Below are 19,031 nucleotides of genomic sequence, written 5' to 3' on the forward strand. Positions count from 1 at the left end.
AAATGTTAGCAATGATGGTAATATGCTTTTAAATAAATGTGAACTAGTAATTATTGAGAATAAGTTGCCTCAACCGCAAATTATGCAAGCAAGGGAAAGCTCCCTCTTTTTAGCCGTGATTCCTTCATTGCCGGGGGTTGGACTCGGTGACCCTTGCGGTCCCTTCCAACTCTACAATTCTATACAATTCTATTCATGTTCTGCTCAAGGGATTTCGTTGGTCACTGGGAAAGGCTGAACTGGAATGGTCTGATCCAGCAGGTCTCTTGTGTTCTTAACCAGGAAGTGGAGGGAGGGGACTGCAGTGCAGACTCTGGCTGTACTTTCTAAACCAGGGGTCAGCAAACTTTTTCAGGAGGGGGCCGGTCCACTGTCCCTCAGACCTTGTGGGGGGCCAGACTATATTTTTTGCGGGGGTGTGTGTATGAATTCCTGTGCCCCCAAAATAACCCAGAGATGCATTTTAAATAAAAGCATACATTCTACTCATGTGAAAACACCAGGTAGGCCCCACAAATAACCCAGAGATGCATTTTAAATAAAAGGGCACATTCTACTCATATAAAAACACACTGATTCCCAGACCGTCCGCAGGCTGGATTTAGAAGGCGTTTGGGCCAGATCCGGCCCCCAGGTCTTAGTTTGCCTACCCATATTCTAAACAACAAAAAAAGCTAGATGAAACCTCAGCCTCCTCCTTAAACAGAGTTACTTACCAATTACACAAAATGCAAGCTTTGCCCCTGTCAAGACTTAAAAACCTGCACGCCCCAATTCTGATATGATTTCAAATCAGTGGCAGCACAGCAGCCAAAGGAGTGCATCTTGAAGAAAAGTGATCAGCGAGTGTGTCGGGATGTGGTGATGGGAAGCGAGAAAACAAGCAAACGGTTAGGACTTGAATTGATCAGGGTTAAGATAGTAAAAGCATTAGTGATCCCTCCAAATGGCAGACAGCTAGACAGGGGCCTGAAAATCTCACTAAACTGTTAACTCACTGGGATATGCTATTATTTCTTACCAGGTGTGCTTTTCGAGTTGTCCTGTTCAAGGCTCGGCGGCTTAGTTTTGATCTGAGGCTTCGTGGTATCGGTTTGTTCTTCCCTCACTGAGGGGAAGGTCTTGCTAGGAGAGTCGCTTGGAATTGTAGGTCCTGCAACAGAATGTTTCTCAGGCTGCAATGTGTTGGGTGGCAGGCCAGAGCTCTTGGCACCATGAGAACCTGGAGCTGTTCCCTCTCCTTGGCTCTCAGTGTTACTGTTTAAGGCTGGAGAATGGGCGCGAGGAGGCTTAGACGGGAGAGTCTGGCGACTCTGAAGTGCACCTAGATCACCCGCTCTGTTCCCATTGGCCTTGGCGTAGTCAGAGTCCAACAAAACGAACTCCCCGGATTCCTTGCCCTCGTGCAACTCAAGGCTCGGCGGGCGCTCTTTCCTACTGACGCTGGAGGAGAACCGGACCTGCTTCAGCCTCTCCAACGAGTTTTCGGAGAAGCCTTCGGATTCGCCTGGAGGAGGCGGGCTCTTCTCCGCAACACGTTCAAGGACGGCCGGGGCTGGCAATCCGCTTTTGCCGGAGGGCTCCAAGGTTTGGCTCAAGCGGAGCACTTCGGAATCGGTGGAACTGGAGCTGGAGCTGCGCTTCAGGATGCCCCTGGGCAGAGAGCCCTGGCCGTTAACCTGCTTGATCCTTTTCGGAGCCTGGGGAAAGGGCTCTTCGCTCTTCAAGCTGACGTCTGACGTCTTGTGGATGTGTCTCCTGGCTTTGGGCACAGGTGGCTTCCCTGCCTGCCTATGCAAGTCGTTCGGTTCTGCAGGAGCCTGCTGAGGCTCCTCTACCCTGCTGTGGTTTGTTACATCTACCTTGGACCGGTTTTCTACCGAATGCGGGTCTGCAAAACAAGATGCAAAGCGCACACAAAGCAAAGGGTAAAACACACTACATGTAAGGGACACACGTTAGTTGCAAAAAAGGGGGGGACGTGCAACTAAGTAAAAGCATTATTGTGTGTCTTGGGGAAGGATTTGCATGAACGTGCTTGTTAAAGTTTTTAAAAAATGCAACGTAACAAGGCAGGACCAGTTTAAGCTTTAACTTGGGCATGTAGCAGACTGAGAACCACTCCACTTCATGCTGTAGGTTTCTGTGTGACTGTGTGATTTTTATTTATTTTTTTATAGTCGCGCCATGCCATAAAAACCTCCCTATATACTGCAAAAAAAGGGAAACCTAACAATTCCTTGGGAACATGGAGTCATTAACACGACACCCAACATGTAAACGTATTTTGTCACACTTGGTCATGTTTTCAGTGTCTCCACAGAAACAACACAGATTATGTATTTAGAAACCTTCACCTTTCTCCATCGCCATTCCATGTTCAGGCTGCTCATTTTTTGCATTATCTTCTAGTAGAGTTGATTCATTGAATGGGTTTTTCCTTTGCTAGAACAAAATAAGAGTGTTCCGCTTAACACTACAGTATTACTGGGGGAGAGAGAGCATGGGAAGGAAGGAAGGAAAATGGAAAACGTAACAGCATGTTTTGCAGGTCACAGTAAGACAAACTATGGCTTACCAGGACCAGGTGAATGTTCAGGCTTCCAGAGAAGGGGTTTTTTACTCCAATGCTGTGCTGAGTTAACCCAAGTTTTGGCTTCACACACTGGCCGAAACCAGACATGGTTTAGCTCCCTCCCTGCTTACCATTTAGCCAAGAATAAACCTGTCTTTTTCTTCCTGTGGTTTTAAAAGCGTGCTAAGAAAATGGGTGGCAGCAGGAAACGGTCTTGTTGAAGAACCTTGAATTACTGTGAGTGGGACTTCCATGGACCCTGGGATATGAAAAATCTAAAACAACACAAAAATCTAAACTTGCATATATAAAAAGGGGGCTTGAGGGGAGCATTTTTCCTGTAAGTGGAAACCATGGAAACCCATTAATTTTTTTTCTTTTAAAGGAGGGAGGAAATGGTTATCATCCAAGGGTTCCAGAAGTACAACCCGAGTTCCAAAATGAGGACAACAAAAGCTTGCTGCTTTTTAAAAGATGAGGGAATCCCTAAAACACACACACACACTACCGAGCGATGGGACCAGATCCATAATTTGCAAACGGGCAGCTAAAAAAACAAAGCACAAGTAAATATTGAACACACAAATACGGACCCTTATAGTGAGATATATTTGACCATTTACACATCAGTGCATTGCTTGCATGCTAGTGAGGCCCTCCCACTTCAATAAATACCAAAGCGTGTGGGAACGTATCCAATATCTCCAGTCTAACCAGAACTTCCAGGCTACAGCCTGTGACTGTTGCTCAGGTTTGACCATAGCTGCAGTCCACATTTCAGCTCAAAAGGTTGGTTGCTCCACTACTCTCTATGCAATTCATGTCAAAGTAATTTTACGGGGGGGGGGGGGGGATACCGATATAGTTTCAAAGGAAGCTTAAAATGAACTCCCAGTTGCTCATTTGTTGGAGGAAGGTACACTCCCCGCCTGATCCCATTAGCTGAAGAGTAGTGAGGTCATTCATTGCTCCAGGATCAGGAAAGGGGTTGCATTGAAACCCGTGTTAAAATTAGGTGGGAAACGTGCTTTGGCAAGGGTTTCATTGAGAACCCCTTCCTAATCCTGGAGCAAGCCTCTTTGAAGCCACGCTTTCACCTGACGCCACTGTGATGTCACCTGACGCCACTGTGATGTCAGCTGGCAGGCGGGCAGCCCAAATTTGCCCTGGCAATTTAAGATCTGGCGGCTCACTGGGCGGTGTGAGGGGAGGTTCCCTACCCCTGATGTAGTTAATTCCTTTGGCAATAACAGAGATCATGGCGCCCGTATTGTTTTCTCATTGTCTTCCATCCAAGACACTGACAATGAACTCACCTTAGACGGTGAGGCAGCTAACTTCCTTGCTTTTTCTTGAGGCGTCTCTAATGCGTCAGAGGCTGCACTGAACACTTTGGGGCTGTAAAGAAAAAGAAGAACCAGCCCATTACTTGGAGGCTGCTATGCCACACACTTGAAACTAGCTTGAATATCAGGGCTCCCATGCAAAGAACTCTAGGCATCTGAAGCTATTTTAGTTTCAGCCATTATGACCTTGGAGCTGGGTGCACAGACCCTCAAGTTCTCCCACCTTAAATGTATTTAATCGATTCTCCTCCCTCTCTCACACAATGTCACAGGATACCCCTTCATGCCTAAATGAGGAATCAGAAAGGCTTTAAGTGAAGGCAATCTGATTTGTCATTTGCAAAAAGTGTTTGCAAGGTTGCAAGTCAAGAATTATAGAGAAATTCCAACCACCTCCATATAAAAGTCTACTAGCTCTGTACTGAAAAATCTCACTTTTTCTACACATTACTGAGCAAGGCAGAGCTCCTGTGCTGAGGCAGTGCAGGGTTGTGTTATGTCTACATGAAGCAGCGATTCTGAACATTCACACACAAAACTTTGCAAGACAAAGAGGTCTTTAGAAAGCACTGCCTCCTGCCCCCATTTTCTATGTAAGTACCCAGAGCTCTAAACAAAAGATACAGAAACACAATGCGTGAAGGGCTTTTACATGGAAGATGGAACAAGCTTGCTTTCTGCTGCTCCAGAGGATAGGACCCGAACCAGTTGATTCAAATGCAAGGAAGGAGATTCCGGCTAAACATTGGGAAGAACTTTCTGATGGTAAGAGCAGTTCGACAGTGGAATGGAAGGTCATGTGGACTCTCCTTTCCTGGAGGTTTTAAAGCAACGGTTGGCTAAAGGGATTCTTTAGCTGTAATTCCTGCATTGTAGGAGGGTGGAATAGACGACTTTTGCAGTCCCTTCCAACTCTACAATTCTAAGATTTGGTGAACAGAGCATGGTTGCAGAACAAAACACAGGCCCTTGCCTCAGTGATAGCTCACATACCTTATACACAGAAGGACCCAGGGACTTCCAAAACCCTGGAGAGCAGTTTCACTACTCCATTGATAATACTGAGCTAGATGGAGTCATGGCTACGTGAAAGGCAGCCCCCCCACCCTGTGTTCCTAAAGCCAAAGATGGCTGTCAAACCCTCCTAACCAGATATAAGTAGCCACTTGAGAAGTGACTGTGTTTGCAAAGGAGGGAACATGCCTGCATTCCAGGTGTGGTTTCTGAATCATCTTAGCACAAACACCCACAAAAGGAAGCACCACAAAACGGGAAACAAAGTAAATCCAAAAGGTGCAGAAGTCAAATTTATGGAAACCAGCTGTGTCAACTTTTTTTGGGCTGTCCTAGTGGTGCAGTGATAAAACTGCTAACATATTTGCAAAGCTAAGCAGGGTCTGGTATGATTGCAAATTGGATGGGAGACCACATGTTGAGATTACCGCATTGCAGGGGGTTGGAACCTTGGGGTCCTTTCCAACTCTATGAACAGACAACTCTTTTTCATGAATATCCATTATAGTTACTTTAATTAACCTCCACCCAAACACTTCTGATGTTTTCCTACATTTATCCTGGCAAGTGGTATTTACTGTGGCTTATAGTACAATTTGACAGCTGCACCCAGGAAAATTCCGCCACAGTTGACAGATGGAGCCAAACACCTTTCTTCCACGCCTGTGCCATCTCCAAGCTTGGCTACCATAAGGGGACAGTCCTTGAAGTTTCATTTAGGATGATGTAGGAGATGGGAAGCAGGGCTGGTTGCAGATAGGGAACCAGAAGGAAAATCATACAAAAAACAACTGCTCTGATTGCTTCCATCTGACCAGCTTGGGTTGCTATGTACTATGAAACTCTGGAAGAGAAGGGGGCCTCAGGTCACTCACACCCTTCAAAATAATAGCAACAACACTTTCAGCAACGTGAATTTCCATTGTCAGCTTTGTGTGACACACCTAAAGGACTTCTCACTTAAAGTACACTTCTCTCTTCCCACCCACAAAAAGGTAGGTAAATACTACTCTGGAGAAAAGGAACAGTTCATGAAATTGACAGCCCTTCCCTCACTTTAAACAAGGGCGATTTTCATTTATTGCAGTTCACATCTGAGGCACATTCCTTTCTAATCCAGAATGTCTATAGGTGTGGATGGGGCTAACATTTGCTCTAATAAAAAGGGGAGGGGGAAACTGTTCAGTGTGTGAACCGATGAGGCATTACCCATCATGCCACATATAACAAATAATTCTAACAGGCCACTAAAAAATTAATATCTACAAGAGGAATATAAAGGGGCCGTTGTAGGTTTACCAAATGATGCTGATACTCGCCATTAGCATCGAGACAACACGGTTTCTGACTACAGTATTTTGCTTTCTGATACTCTCCCAAATAGATTCCGTCTTTTAGAAGCTAGCCATCAGAGGCAACTACAATAGTCCCCACAACACAATTCTATTCGCTGAACAATACTGATATATCACGATGACAACTATTTACGTCACTCAACTAGGTTCCCTGAGACACACTGAAAATTGTTCTCTAGGTAAAGTTAAAATATACAGTTAATTAAGTCACAATGCTGAAGGCTGCATTTTCTGAATCAGTTCAACTGACCAACTGGTTTATACAACAACAACAACAACAACAACAACAACAACAACAACAACAACAACAACAACAAAGTTATCAACACGTTTCTCTGAGTGTCTAACCTTTCATCAGATTTCGATTCCACCTCTGCCTCTTTTATGGCACCCAGCAATTCTGGAGGCGTGAAAACTTCTTTATTGACATTGTTCACCCAGCTGCTCTTTGTCTTGTCTGACTTACTTTGACTCAGTTCTGCTGAAACAAACAGGGAAAAGGTTACCTTGCATTTTCTCTGTAAATGCTCAAAACTACAGATACCAAGGAGCTTTTAAATTGGCACACAATTAAGTACCCACCTTCCAGCCTATTCAAGATTCTAAGTCTTAAAAGGCATTGCCATAGTTTTGTAACTCCTGGGGTTTTTAAATAACTGGTCTATTTCTTAACATGCGAAATATGCTTTATAAGCACAAGCCATTGGAACAAACCCTGTTATGATAAATGGGATTCATGAAAGAGTTACAAATGTCATAGAAATCCACATTAAGTAGACCTTAGACCCTCAACGCAAGTCATTCCCACAAGTACAACAGCACCTTTGAATTTCCAGACATCTAAAAACAAGAAGAGCCTTGCTGAAGGATAATTGAATTCCACTTTCTACAGCAGCCAAGCAAAACGGCGTACTGTACTGGAGCATTGGGGCAGGAGGAGCCAGGGCTAAACATGTCTTTCGCAAGGGCTCGTCTCCATGAATTGGCCTAGTGTATTTTTTAAAATGGCTGCCATCACCACCTGAGGCAATGATTTCCCTAAATAACTCTACGTGGTGCTGCGAATAAGCATTTTGAGATACTTGGAACCTCTGCCGTGGGCCGGGGGATCAAGAGCCACAGAGCGGCTGCTCCCCTGGCCTCTCAGGAAGAACATTGCAGCAAGGCGGGTGAGGAGATAATCCAGGCTCCATCCATCCGTCGGCCAGAGAAAGGAGGAGCTACAAAGTGCTTCCTTCCTCCCTCCCTTCCAGAAAGAACACTGGACCCCAACTGCCATTTTGCACCAGATTTGTCAAGCGTGCTGCAGGGAAGCATCCCTTGACCTGACTCAGCAGCCAAGGGGCTACAGTCCGCAGAGGGCCTTCTCGGTAGTGGCACCCTCCCTGTGGAACGCCCTCCCGTCAGATGTCAAGGAGATAAAGGATTCCATAACTTTTAGAAGACATCTGAAGGCAGCTCTGTACCGGAGGCTTTTAATGCTTGATGCTTTTATTATGTTTTTAGGTATGCTGTAAGCCGCCCAGATATTATATTATAGTATATTAAATATATTATATATTTATTATATATATATAATAAAATGGTTATTATTGGTTTGTGTGGGCTTGGAGTGAGTGTGTGTGTATTTTGTATGGTGCTAAGTTAACTGCCGTTCATCCGAAGGTCCCAGGGCGGCCCACGACAATTGAAAAAGTTTAGAACAAGCAATGATCACAGAAACAGGGTGGGTCCTAAAAAAATCTATGTACAGTGGTACCTCGGGTTAAGAACTTAATTCGTTCTGGAGCTCTGTTCTTAACCTGAAACTGTTCTTAACCTGAAGCACCACTTAGCTAATGGGGCCTCCCGCTGCTGCTGCGCCGCCGAAGCACAATTTCTGTTCTCATCCTGAAGCAAAGTTCTTAAGCCGAGGTACTATTTCTGGGTTAGTGGAGTCTGTAACGTGAAGCGTCTGTAACCTGAGGTACCACTGTACTCTTGTTGTCTACCATAAGCTACCTTGATAGTCATTTGATCAAAAGTAATAATGAAAGGAGAGGGGATTTAAATCTTCTAAATAAAATTAAAAGATCCTAGAGTTTCATGCAAAACAAAGGTTGCCAATAACTGTGCAGGTATATGATTTTTTATTTGTGTTTAGAACGCTTCAAATCGTTTTTCAACATTTTAAATGTTTTTTTTTTTAATTTTAAATTGTGGCGTTCTGACATTTTGACGTTTGCCTCCCTGGTTTCCTTTGGGAGGAAGGGTGGGGTACAGATTCAATAGATGATAAACAACGTTTTTGGGCCCACAAATACAGCCTGTCACCAGACACATGCAACAACCTATTTTACTGGCTATGAGATAATGCTTCCTTCAAGCCTAATTACAGCTGGGAGGCTTGAAGGCTGTGGCCACCGGAGAAGGCCTCTGCAGATGTGCCCCACAGGTACCATGTTGGCACCATGGGACTCTCAAGGACTGCAAGAAGATCAAACCTCTCCATTCTTAAGGAAATCAGCCCTGAGTGCTCACTGGAAGGACAGATCCTGAAGCTGAGGCTCCAGTACTTTGGCCACCTCATGAGAAGAGAAGACTCCCTGGAAAAGACCCTGATGTTGAGAAAGATAATAATAATAATAATAATTTATTATTTGTACCCCGCCCATCTGGCTGGGTTTCCCCAGCCACTCTGGGCGGCTTCCATAGAAACCAAAAAACACTAAAATATCATACATTAAAAACTTCCCTGAACAGGGCTGCCTTAAGATGGGGGGCACAAGGAGAAGGGGACGGCAGAGGACAAGATGGTGGGACAGTGTTCTCGAAGTTACAATCATTTTAACATTTCAACATTTGACTTCCTTCCTCCTCTTTGTGCGGTTCCTTAAATTTATTTTTTAATACCTTCTGCATATCCAAATTCATTTAATTTGCTCACTGAATTATCTACTTTAAATACATACTCTTATGAAACTGCAGGTTATTACAATAATCCTGCCAATGTTTTTATCTGTTTGCAATTTATCTGTAAATATTCAATAAACCATTTCCATTCTTTTATAAATAGTTTGTTATCTTGATTTCTTATTCTTCCGGTAAGTTTCGCCATTTCTGCATATTCCATAAGATTTTGTATCCATTCCCCCTGTTGGGTCTGATTGGTTAGCAGACCCAACGATATGATAATCTTTATTGTCATTGTCCCATACAGAACAACGAAATTGTAAAAAAAAAAATCTACTTAAGACATTCAAAAACAACAAGCCTGCTATCCGAGCTATCCCAACCTTGCATGCCGGTACTTCTGCTTCTTTCCGACTGGAAAGTAATTCTCAGTTAGGATCTCAGTCAACTATATATTAATTAGATTTTTTAAAAAAAAACCCACCCTAATATAAGCTTCACATTTTAAAGAAATCATAAGGCAGTTAAGATAATTAGACAAGATGGCGTCCAACATCCTGTGCAATTCTGTGATTCTATAGTTTTGTTCTTGATTGAAGCTCTACACAGAGAGCCAAGCATCTTTCTTCACTTCAAAACAGCTCTCTTATTTTTATTCTTTTTTAAGTCAACACTGCATACCTGTTGGAAACGGCTTCCTCCTCATGGACGCCCGAATGATGTCTGCTCCGTGAATTTTCTCTCTATGCCTCTTGGACTTGGCTTCGTAAAACCACTGCCCGCTCATGTTCTTAACTTGGATCTCATCTTTAACTTTTTCACTTAAATGCCTGGGGGGGGAGGGGAGGAAGGGGTGGAAAGATTATTAAACATGTCCTGCAGCAAAGGAAGGTTGACCGTACTGTCTTGGTAGCTATCTGACCAGACAAGGAACACACACAATTTTTTATCTTAGGTAATTTTTTTCTCATCAGATTGTGGTGGTGGTTTTTACAGCCCGTATGAAAATTCGACAACATTTTAGTACCAATATACATCTTGTATGTATGTATGTATGTATGTATGTATACTGTACAGTGGTCTTCGGGACGCGGGTGGAGCTGTGGGTAAAACCTCAGCGCCTAGGACTTGCCGATCGTATGGTCGGCGGTTCGAATCCCCACGGCGGGGTGAGCTCCCGTCGTTCGGTCCCAGCTCCTGCCCATCTAGCAGTTCGAAAGCACCCCTAAGTGCAAGTAGATAAATAGGTGCCGCTTTATAGCGGGAAGGTAAACGGCGTTTCCGTGTGCTGCGCTGGTGCTGGCTCGCCAGATGCAGCTTAGTCACGCTGGCCACGTGACCCGGAAGTGTCTTCGGACGGCGCTGGCTCCCGGCCTCTTAAGCGAGATGGGCACACAACCCCAGAGTCAGTCACAACTGGCCCATACGGGCAGGGGTACCTTTACCTTTACCTTACTATACAGTGGTACCTCTGGATACGAACGAGATCTGTTCCGGAGCCCCGTTCGCATCCTGAAGTAAACGTAAGACACGACTCCGCATCTGCGTGTGCGCAGGTCGCGTTTCGGCGCTTCCGCGCATACGCATGACATCATTTTGAGCATCTGCGTATGCATGAGCAGCGAAACCCAGAAGTAAGGCGCTCCATTACTTCCAGGTCGCTGCGCGACCCGAAAATACTTACCTTGAAGCTACTTCAACCCGAGATATGACTGTACACTTTCATTTTTTAAAAAAAAACAAACACCAATGTACGTAGGCAGCATACAACATAACCAGAATAAAATCAGCAGAAAGTATCCATGAAAACATTAATAAAACTGAATACATACTGATTGAGTAAAAATAGGAAACTTATATTGTGAAGGCCTGCATAGACAATATAGTTTTCAAAAGACATCTAGAATAAGGGAGGGGTAGATCTTGCTGAACCTCTACTGGCAGGGATCCCCACAGGGCAGGGAAAACAGCCCCCAAGAGAAGGACAAGTGAAATTCAGGGATGTATGGAACTAACAGACGTTCCCCATTAAAGGATCTCAAGAGGTAATTTGGCTTAACACAACACATTTTTTTGCAAAGCAACAGTATGTCGCATCTTTGTATTTTCTTTCCACGAATACACGCATTGTTATGCACACTGTGCCGCAATATATGCCTTTTTGGTACACATTCCTGTGTGGTGTCTTTATGAGGTACGGTTTATTTACACATGTATACAACCTGAGCCTCTCTGCTCAAAGCACTGCACCCCAAGACGGTCCTGCTCCTCCGACTGCTGCCACCTTGGATCCAAAAAGAAATGAAGCATATCTGAAGGAGCGTCTCCACCCTCATCTTTCATCCCAGACACTGATGTCCAGCACTGAGGGCCTTCTGGCGGTTCCCTCACTGTGAAAAGCGAAGTTACAGGGAACCAGGCAGAGGACCTTCTCAGTGGTGGCACCTGCCCTGTGGAACACCCTCCCACCAGATATCAAAGAGAACAACAACTACCAGACTTTTAGAAGACATCTGAAGGCAGCCCTGTTTAGGGAAGCGTTTAATGTTTGATGCATTACTGTATTGTAATATTTTGTTGGAAGCCGCCCAGAGTGGCTGGGGAAGCCCAGCCAGATGGGCGAGGTATAAATGATAAATTGTTGTTGTTGTTGTTGTTGTTGTTGTTGTTATGCAGAGGCTCAGCTTGCTGTGTTTAACACTTTTTCTCTGCTGTCTCTCCAGTGGAAGAAGGGGCTGATACTCATCTGCCACCCGCCATAGAGCATCCGCTTTGTTAATCGCTCATTACCTTCCTTTCGTTCTCCACAATGGCTCTACTCCCAGGAAATTTCATGAGCATGGAAAAAACGGGTTTGGCTTGTGTTTCGACACTGCTAAATTCAGCGTACGGCAGCCCATCTCAATGCTCCAAGCATTGATTAAACTCCAAGACCCAGGAATTTAGGGGGAGGATCTGGAACCCAGGAATTGAGGGGGTTTCTAGGCACCCACAAACTCGTAGCAATACTTGGGAGTGACCTTTCAAACATATGTACTCTCTCAATCCAGCCCAGCCCTCTTCACTTGCGGTTATGAAGCACCACTTTGAATCAACGTGACTGGTCATAAGGGAGTTAGAATTCCAGCTTCTGTAACACATGACTTGTCTTCCTTTGTTATTCTAGTTTAGGGGCTTTAAGTATCCGACGCAGAAAGGGATTCCTAACTGTTCAGCTCTGTCTCCTGCGTCACTGTTTTTATAAATCAATGGTTGCTTTTATGGAGTGTGAGGACACCACATCATAAAAACACCAGTAGATCTATATTCTTTTTTACAATGGCACAGAGCATATAAAACATCTTTACCGTGGCCTTTGACCCCTGAGATGCGTTGTATTCCGGGTCCACCCTATTCCTTCAATTGCAACCTTCCCCCCCCCCTGCAAGGGTTATGAACTGGGGGGGCCAATGTTATGTACTGAAGTTTTCACCCTGGGCCAGCAGGGGGATACTGTAGATAGTTTTCACTCAGGTCCGCATATGCAAATAAGGGATCGAAAGTGACGTTCAGTGATTGGATAGTTACAGAAAATGGTTACTGTTGCGTTCTAGTGGAGCTCTATATAAGCAGGCTGGCTGAACCCTTCAGTTCAGTTCTGTCCTGGCCTGTGAATAAACAAGAGCTGTTTGAAGAATCGCTGTGTCGTCTGATATGTTCACCCGCAACTTAACAGCCAATGTGTGTGTGGTGAGGGGGATGGGGAACAGAAGAATTTTTTTATAGAGTCATAGACTTGCAGAGTTGGAAGGGACCCTGAGGATCATATAACGCAACTCCGCCTCCCCCCCGGCAATGCAGGAATATGCAGCTGGGAATCGAACCTGCAACCCTGGCATTATCAGCACCAGGCTCTAACCAACTGAGCTATCCAAGCGGATTACCGTATTTTCCCATGTATAAGACAAGGTTTCCCCCCTAAAAAATAATGTCAAAAATTAGGGGGTGTCTTATACACAGATACATCCCCCCATTTTCTTAAATCTGTGTCCCCCAAAATAGGGGGCATCTTATACATGGGGTCGTCTTATAGACGGAAAAATACGGTATTTTCTTGGTTTGAGAATGCCACTAGGACAATCTGAATTGCTTTCAATAGAAAGGCACTGATTTGGGTAATGATGCATCTGAAAATGCCTGATTCACTTCCTTTGGCTCCAGGTTCTCTTGCTGACTGACAAGAGGGTGCAGTGCAGGTACTCAACTCAAGGATGAGTCACTCAGAGCCAAACTGCTTGTGGCGTTAAGTACCAAAGGGGAGGGGCTGGTTTTTTTATTTTTCATTGAGGAAGGGCTGGTTAATTATGGGATCAGAGCAATAATGAAGAGTGATTTTAATCCTGTGTAAAAGCTAGTAAAAGCACTGAGGTTAGTGCTTGATGGGCTTTATGAGGTAGGTGAGGGAACATAATGAACTATATTTTATCTTCCTACAGACCCACATATGTGGGTTAACAGACAGAAGAATCAGCTTACCGCTTGTGTTTAAAAGCGCAGGGTTTAAATCGCTTTTTAGACAGCTTAACACAAGAAGTAGCCATTAGGCTACTCTTCCTGTGCTAACCCCGTTTATCAAAGAAACAGGCTACAGCAGGCATAGGCAAACTCGGCCCTCCAGATGTTTTGGGACTACAACTCCCATCATCCCTAGCTAACAGGACCAGTGGTCAGGGATGATGGGAATTGTAGTCTCAAAATATCTTGGTGGTAGAGCTATTGCAATGATCCTGGACCATGGAGCTGTCTTTAAAGAAAGTTCAGAGCTTGCAGCTGGTACAGAATGCAGCAAAGAAGAAAACTGGCCCTCGCTCCACAAAGTTTTCAGCTTCGCTAGGTGCCCATTACTTTCCAAGTTCAATTAACAGTGCTGGCGTTGACCCTCTGAGATCCTTGAATGTCTGGGGAACTACCTAAAGGACTAGGGGGAAAGTATTCCAACATCTGACACACACCCCTTCTGCAAGATCTGAAACTGTAAAACCCAGGAAATGTTTCACCAACTCATTTGCTATTTGTGTAGAGACTAAGTTCTCCTTATACTAGGGAGGTGCAGATGCAGTGAATTATCAGGACTTGTTGACACAATCATTTAAGCCAGCGATAGCAGCCCTTTAAGCAAACCCATTGCCGAAGTAACAATCTAAAAGTAAATATTTGATTCTAAATGCACACCACACCCTGCCTTATCAGCACAAAACCGACTGACATAATTTTACAAGTACCTCCCCACCAGCAAGGATGCAACTAAAGAAACATAAAGCCCTGTATTTTTCAAGCCCCTGTAGATCACATGAAGGGATGTTATACATTTTCCCTCATACGGTAATGTTGTACTCAAGGCACCTGAGAACAATATGCCTAACTTCCGGAGGTTGTGGGTCAGTGTGCCCTAAGGGCCAGCCTGTTGGGTCCCCAGATGTTGTTGGACTACAAATCCCACCATCCCTGACCTGCTAACTAGGGATGATGGGAGTTGTAGTCCAACAACACCTCAAGATTGAGAAAGGCTGCCCTAAGCAGATCACTGTTGCTCCTTAGTTTTCTACAAGCTAAGTACAAACACCTGCTTTGGAGATATTGTGACTCAGCAGAATTGATTAGGAAGGATTTTATGATCCTGAGGCTCAAAGCAGAGGATACATTTTCTTTTGTATCCGCCCCTTTCCGCACCCATGTGCCTCTCAAAGCATTTTTTCTAAATCTCCAGTGATTTCTTCTCCTTTCACACACAACCTGTACTTTTTATCTCCTCCCCGCCCAAACTGCCATCTTCCTCCATCCATCCTCCCTGGTCCTTTGACACTCACTTCTTCCTCCTTTTAGCCACATTCTTCTCTTATCTCCTTCCTTTCTATTCTCAGTTGCAGCTTTGGGGGCCTTTTGGTTTAGAGAAAAAGGAGAGTAAGAGGCAACGTGAGAGATGTTTACAAAAGAATGCACAGCATGGAGGAATTGGATAGAGAGAAGTTTTACTCCCTCTCTTATAACTCTGGGACATCGAATGATGTTGACTGCTGGAAGGCTCAGGAAAGATAAAGTACTTCACAGAGTGATGGCCATCAACTTGGATGGCTTTAGAAGAGGATTAGTCAAATCCATAGATATCAATGGCTATTAGCCAGCATGGCTAGCAGTTTCTTGAAAACACAGGAGGGGGAGAGTGCTGTTATGTCCTGCTTGCTGGTTTCCCAGAGACATCTGGTTGGCCACTGTAAGAACAGGAAGCGGAACTAGATGGGCCATTGCATTGTTGTTGCTGTTGTTTAGTCGTGTCCAACTCTTCGTGACCCCCTGGACCAGAGCATGCCAGGCACTCCTGTCTTCCACTGCCTCCCGCAGTTTGGTCAAACTCATGCTGGTAGCTTCGAGAACACTATCCAACCATCTTGTCCTCTGTCATCCCCTTCTCCTTGTGCCCTCCATCTTTCCCAACATCAGGGTCTTTTCCAGGGAGTCTTCTCTTTTCATGAGGTGGCCAAAGTATTGGAGCCTCAGCTTCAGGATCTGTCCTTCCAGTGAGCACTCAGGGCTGATTTCCTTCAGAATGGATAGGTTTGATCTTCCTGCAGTCCATGGGACTCTCAAGAGTCTCCTCCAGCACCATAATTCAAAAGCATCAATTCTGGCGATCAGCCTTCTTTATGGTCCAGCTCTCACTTCCATACATCACTACTGGGAAAACCAGAGCTTTAACTATACGGACCTTTGTTGGCAAGGTGATGTCTCTGCTTTTTAAGATGCTGTCTAGGTTTGTCATTGCTTATTACCAACCTTCCACCTGACTTTTTGATTGCACAGCCATCACCCCTCAGAAAAGGGAAACTTCCATTCCCTTCTTCCAGAACTTCCCAGCCTCCCTGCCACCTTCCCTCAGCATACAATATGTTGCTGGTGTTGGAATTGGTCCAGCCAAAAGGCTTTCGTCACATCTCTAAGGGCTGCGGCAGATAAGCAAGGAGGCAACGGACAGCCTGCAGCACCTGAAACTGGTCTACAGCCCACTGTTGGGTCCAGCCCACCGTCTGAGAAACACTGGCATAGACAGTACAAAGCTAGCTGGATTAATGGCCTGGGCTCAGTATAAACACAGCTTCCTATTTTCTTCCAGTACATTTCAACACTCAGCTGAAGTAGGTCTCAACCTGCCTTCAGTGGGAAATGTTCTGATGATGATTCTGGGAGACACTGCAGAACAGTTCTCTGCCTGCTTTATTTGATCTGTGATGGCTGTTCCACCATCTGATGTCAACAAAACCAAGTAGAGCTGGAAGGAACCGCAAGGGTCATTTAGTCCAACCCCCTGCAATGCAGGAATATTTTTGGCCAATGTGGTGCTCGAACCCATGACTCAATTAAGAGATTATTAAAAGAAATTGTAAGTTTCAAAAAGTTAGAAATTTAATACAAAATCATACTTTCCAATTGATATTAAGAGTTTAGTGTGAGTTTAGTTTAGTCTCATGCTGTACTGACTCAGCTATCTCTCCCTAGACTATTTGGAGCAAGAGAAGAGTTCTAAACATGCACAATTGTTAAAGACTGTTTAAGAACTGGCGCTCGGGTTTGATTCTTTCCTCTTCCCTCCCCATCCCTTTTTCCTTGTGTGTTGTGGTGTCTTTTTTTTTAAGATAGTAACCCTAATGGCAGGGACTATCACGTTTTAACTTATTGTATGAAAGCTACCCTGGGAACCTTTCTGGCTAAAGCGCAGGGTACAAAAGCTCCAAATAAATACATGAAATCAAAGTAAGCATGCTCTTACGACTCCACATTGTTTTGCAATTCAGTGCCCATCACAAGGGCAGAACGGGTGGGAGTTAGCAAGGGATTCAAAGCCCTGGTGCGTGTCAGAGGCAGATCCAATGAGCCACAGAACTGAGATCTCCTGACTCGCATGCTGCATCACCGCTAGACCACAAGAATTCTCCATCGCTAATTATTGTGCCTAGGAAAACAAGCTTTCAATCTGGCAGCTCTTATCTGCAAACCACCTGACACAGCCCCTCAAGTTCCTCATGTCTCATAACACAGAGCTTACTTGTAGTTCTGCCTTCCAATATATAATGGAAGACTACTCTGGCTAAGTAACACAAGAAATAAATAGAATAGAATTGTAGAGTTGGAAGGGACTCCACGGGTCGTCCAGCCCATCTACCCTGCTGCAACGCAGGAATCTCAACACTCCATCCCCCATCCAGTGTGAAACCACAACAGATGCTGCTTAGCTTTGCAAAAGTACTAAGGATATAGCACACTTCTCCCAGGGCGATGGACCCAACAATGGCTAGGCTGCCTTTGCAAGAGAGGTGATTTAATTGCACGTTGCGTTTTCAGGACACAACCCCAAGGCAACAAAATGTCAGAGGAACCGCGAAGGATAAAGCTAATGTTTTAAAAATCAAAATCTGTTTTACGAACCCAGTAGGCCTGCTGGGTCAGTCCAAAGAGCTCAACTAGTCCGTCACCCTGTTCTCACAGTGGACAACCAGATGCCCATTATGGGAAGCCCACAGGCAATATCAACTCTCCAACTCTCCAATATCAATTCCCCATCATCTGGTATTCAGAGGCAGGCTGGTCCCCTGGGCGTGGAGGTTCTGCTAACTCGGCAGGTCTCCACCTGGAGAGCCATGCTGGATTCAGGTCAAGGGCTCAACTAGTCCAGCATCCCAGTGGGCAACCAGGTGCCCATTATGGGATGCTCACAAGCAGGGCCTGAGTGCAACAGCACTCTCCCCATTTGTGATTCCCAGCAATTGGGATTCAGAGGGGCACCAGTTCCGACAGCAGTGGTTCGGAACATGGCCTTGTTCTCCGTGAGTTCAGGAGAACTTGCTGGCTTGCTGGCCTGCTGCTCCTTTGTGCAGAGCGTAGTTAAACCATGGAACTCACTCCCACAGATGGCCACCAAGTTGGAACTCACTCCCACAGATGGCCACATGGAACTGACTTTGCAGGAGGCGGCACTGACTTTGAAAGAGGACTGGGCAAATTCATGGCGGATACAGCTATTCACAGCTACTACCCACAATGGCTATGCTCTGCCCTCCACAGCTGGAGGCAGCAAATGCTTCTGAATACCAGCTGCTGGGAACCACAGGAGCCGAGAGATGCTCTTGTGGAAGGAATATAATGACATTAAGGTTTCATTTTTCAGAGGGAAGGGCAAAGAGGGCGAGTGCCAGATTTCAAAATCAAAAATCCAGTCTTAAGCAGTCTTGCAAAATTTCAAGAGGTTTTGCTAAACCTAGATTATAAGCAGTAGCATTAATTTATGAATCACCTTTCACGGGAGTCACGAGGCAATTTACAAACACACCATAAAACCAAACACAAAAGGGCTCTCAGTTCGCAATGCAGAGGGCCTTCTGAATTTTTGCAAAGCAGAACTGAGGTCCAATACGTTTCCCATTCCTTTCTTTCCCCACTGATTATAGCTTTAATCTGAGCTCCAGAGTCAGCATGAGTCAGAGGATGGGAGAACGAAACAGGGGTAAGAGACATCCTGTCCTTCCATAGAGAGCTTGTGTTGGTTCACTTTGTGTTTTGCAGCAGGGGACAACTGCCTATTCCTGCCCTAGACACAACTGCATGGAAGCATGGACACGGGAGGAGGCCTGTACCACAATGCGGGGACACATTTGGCATTTGGAGGTAAAGCACCAGCCACCTCGGAATTCTCCTTCCAGGATCAAACAAACAAAGTGAAAAACAGGACTATCTTTTTCCAAGGGCTTATATGTCAAGAGAGGAAAGCTGGAAGACCAGAATGCAACCACAACATTTCTTCCTTGTAGACTACATGGTGCC

The 19,031-nt window shown here is 45.0% G+C and overlaps 1 protein-coding gene across 15 annotated transcripts in view; it reads right to left on the bottom strand.

Moving 5' to 3' along the window:
* SYTL2 (synaptotagmin like 2) overlaps positions 1–19,031 on the bottom strand; it is a 61,501-nt gene that overhangs the window by 20,605 nt on the left and 21,865 nt on the right. For 12 of the 15 annotated variants that reach the window (XM_077926962.1, XM_077926960.1, XM_077926961.1 and 9 more), the window contains exons 3-7: positions 9,864–10,012; positions 6,639–6,771; positions 3,892–3,973; positions 2,358–2,445; positions 1,022–1,891 (exon numbers count right to left, since the gene is read on the bottom strand). In XM_077926962.1, coding sequence (XP_077783088.1) covers positions 1,022–1,891; positions 2,358–2,445; positions 3,892–3,973; positions 6,639–6,771; positions 9,864–10,012 — 1,322 coding nt within the window. The remainder of the gene's footprint in view (positions 1–1,021; positions 1,892–2,357; positions 2,446–3,891; positions 3,974–6,638; positions 6,772–9,863; positions 10,013–19,031) is intronic. The other 3 variants (XM_077926963.1, XM_077926958.1, XM_077926952.1) reach the window with 2 other exon arrangements.

The sequence above is a fragment of the Podarcis muralis genome, chromosome 4 (assembly GCF_964188315.1).
Source record: "Podarcis muralis chromosome 4, rPodMur119.hap1.1, whole genome shotgun sequence".
Classification (NCBI taxonomy): Eukaryota; Metazoa; Chordata; class Lepidosauria; order Squamata; family Lacertidae; genus Podarcis; species Podarcis muralis.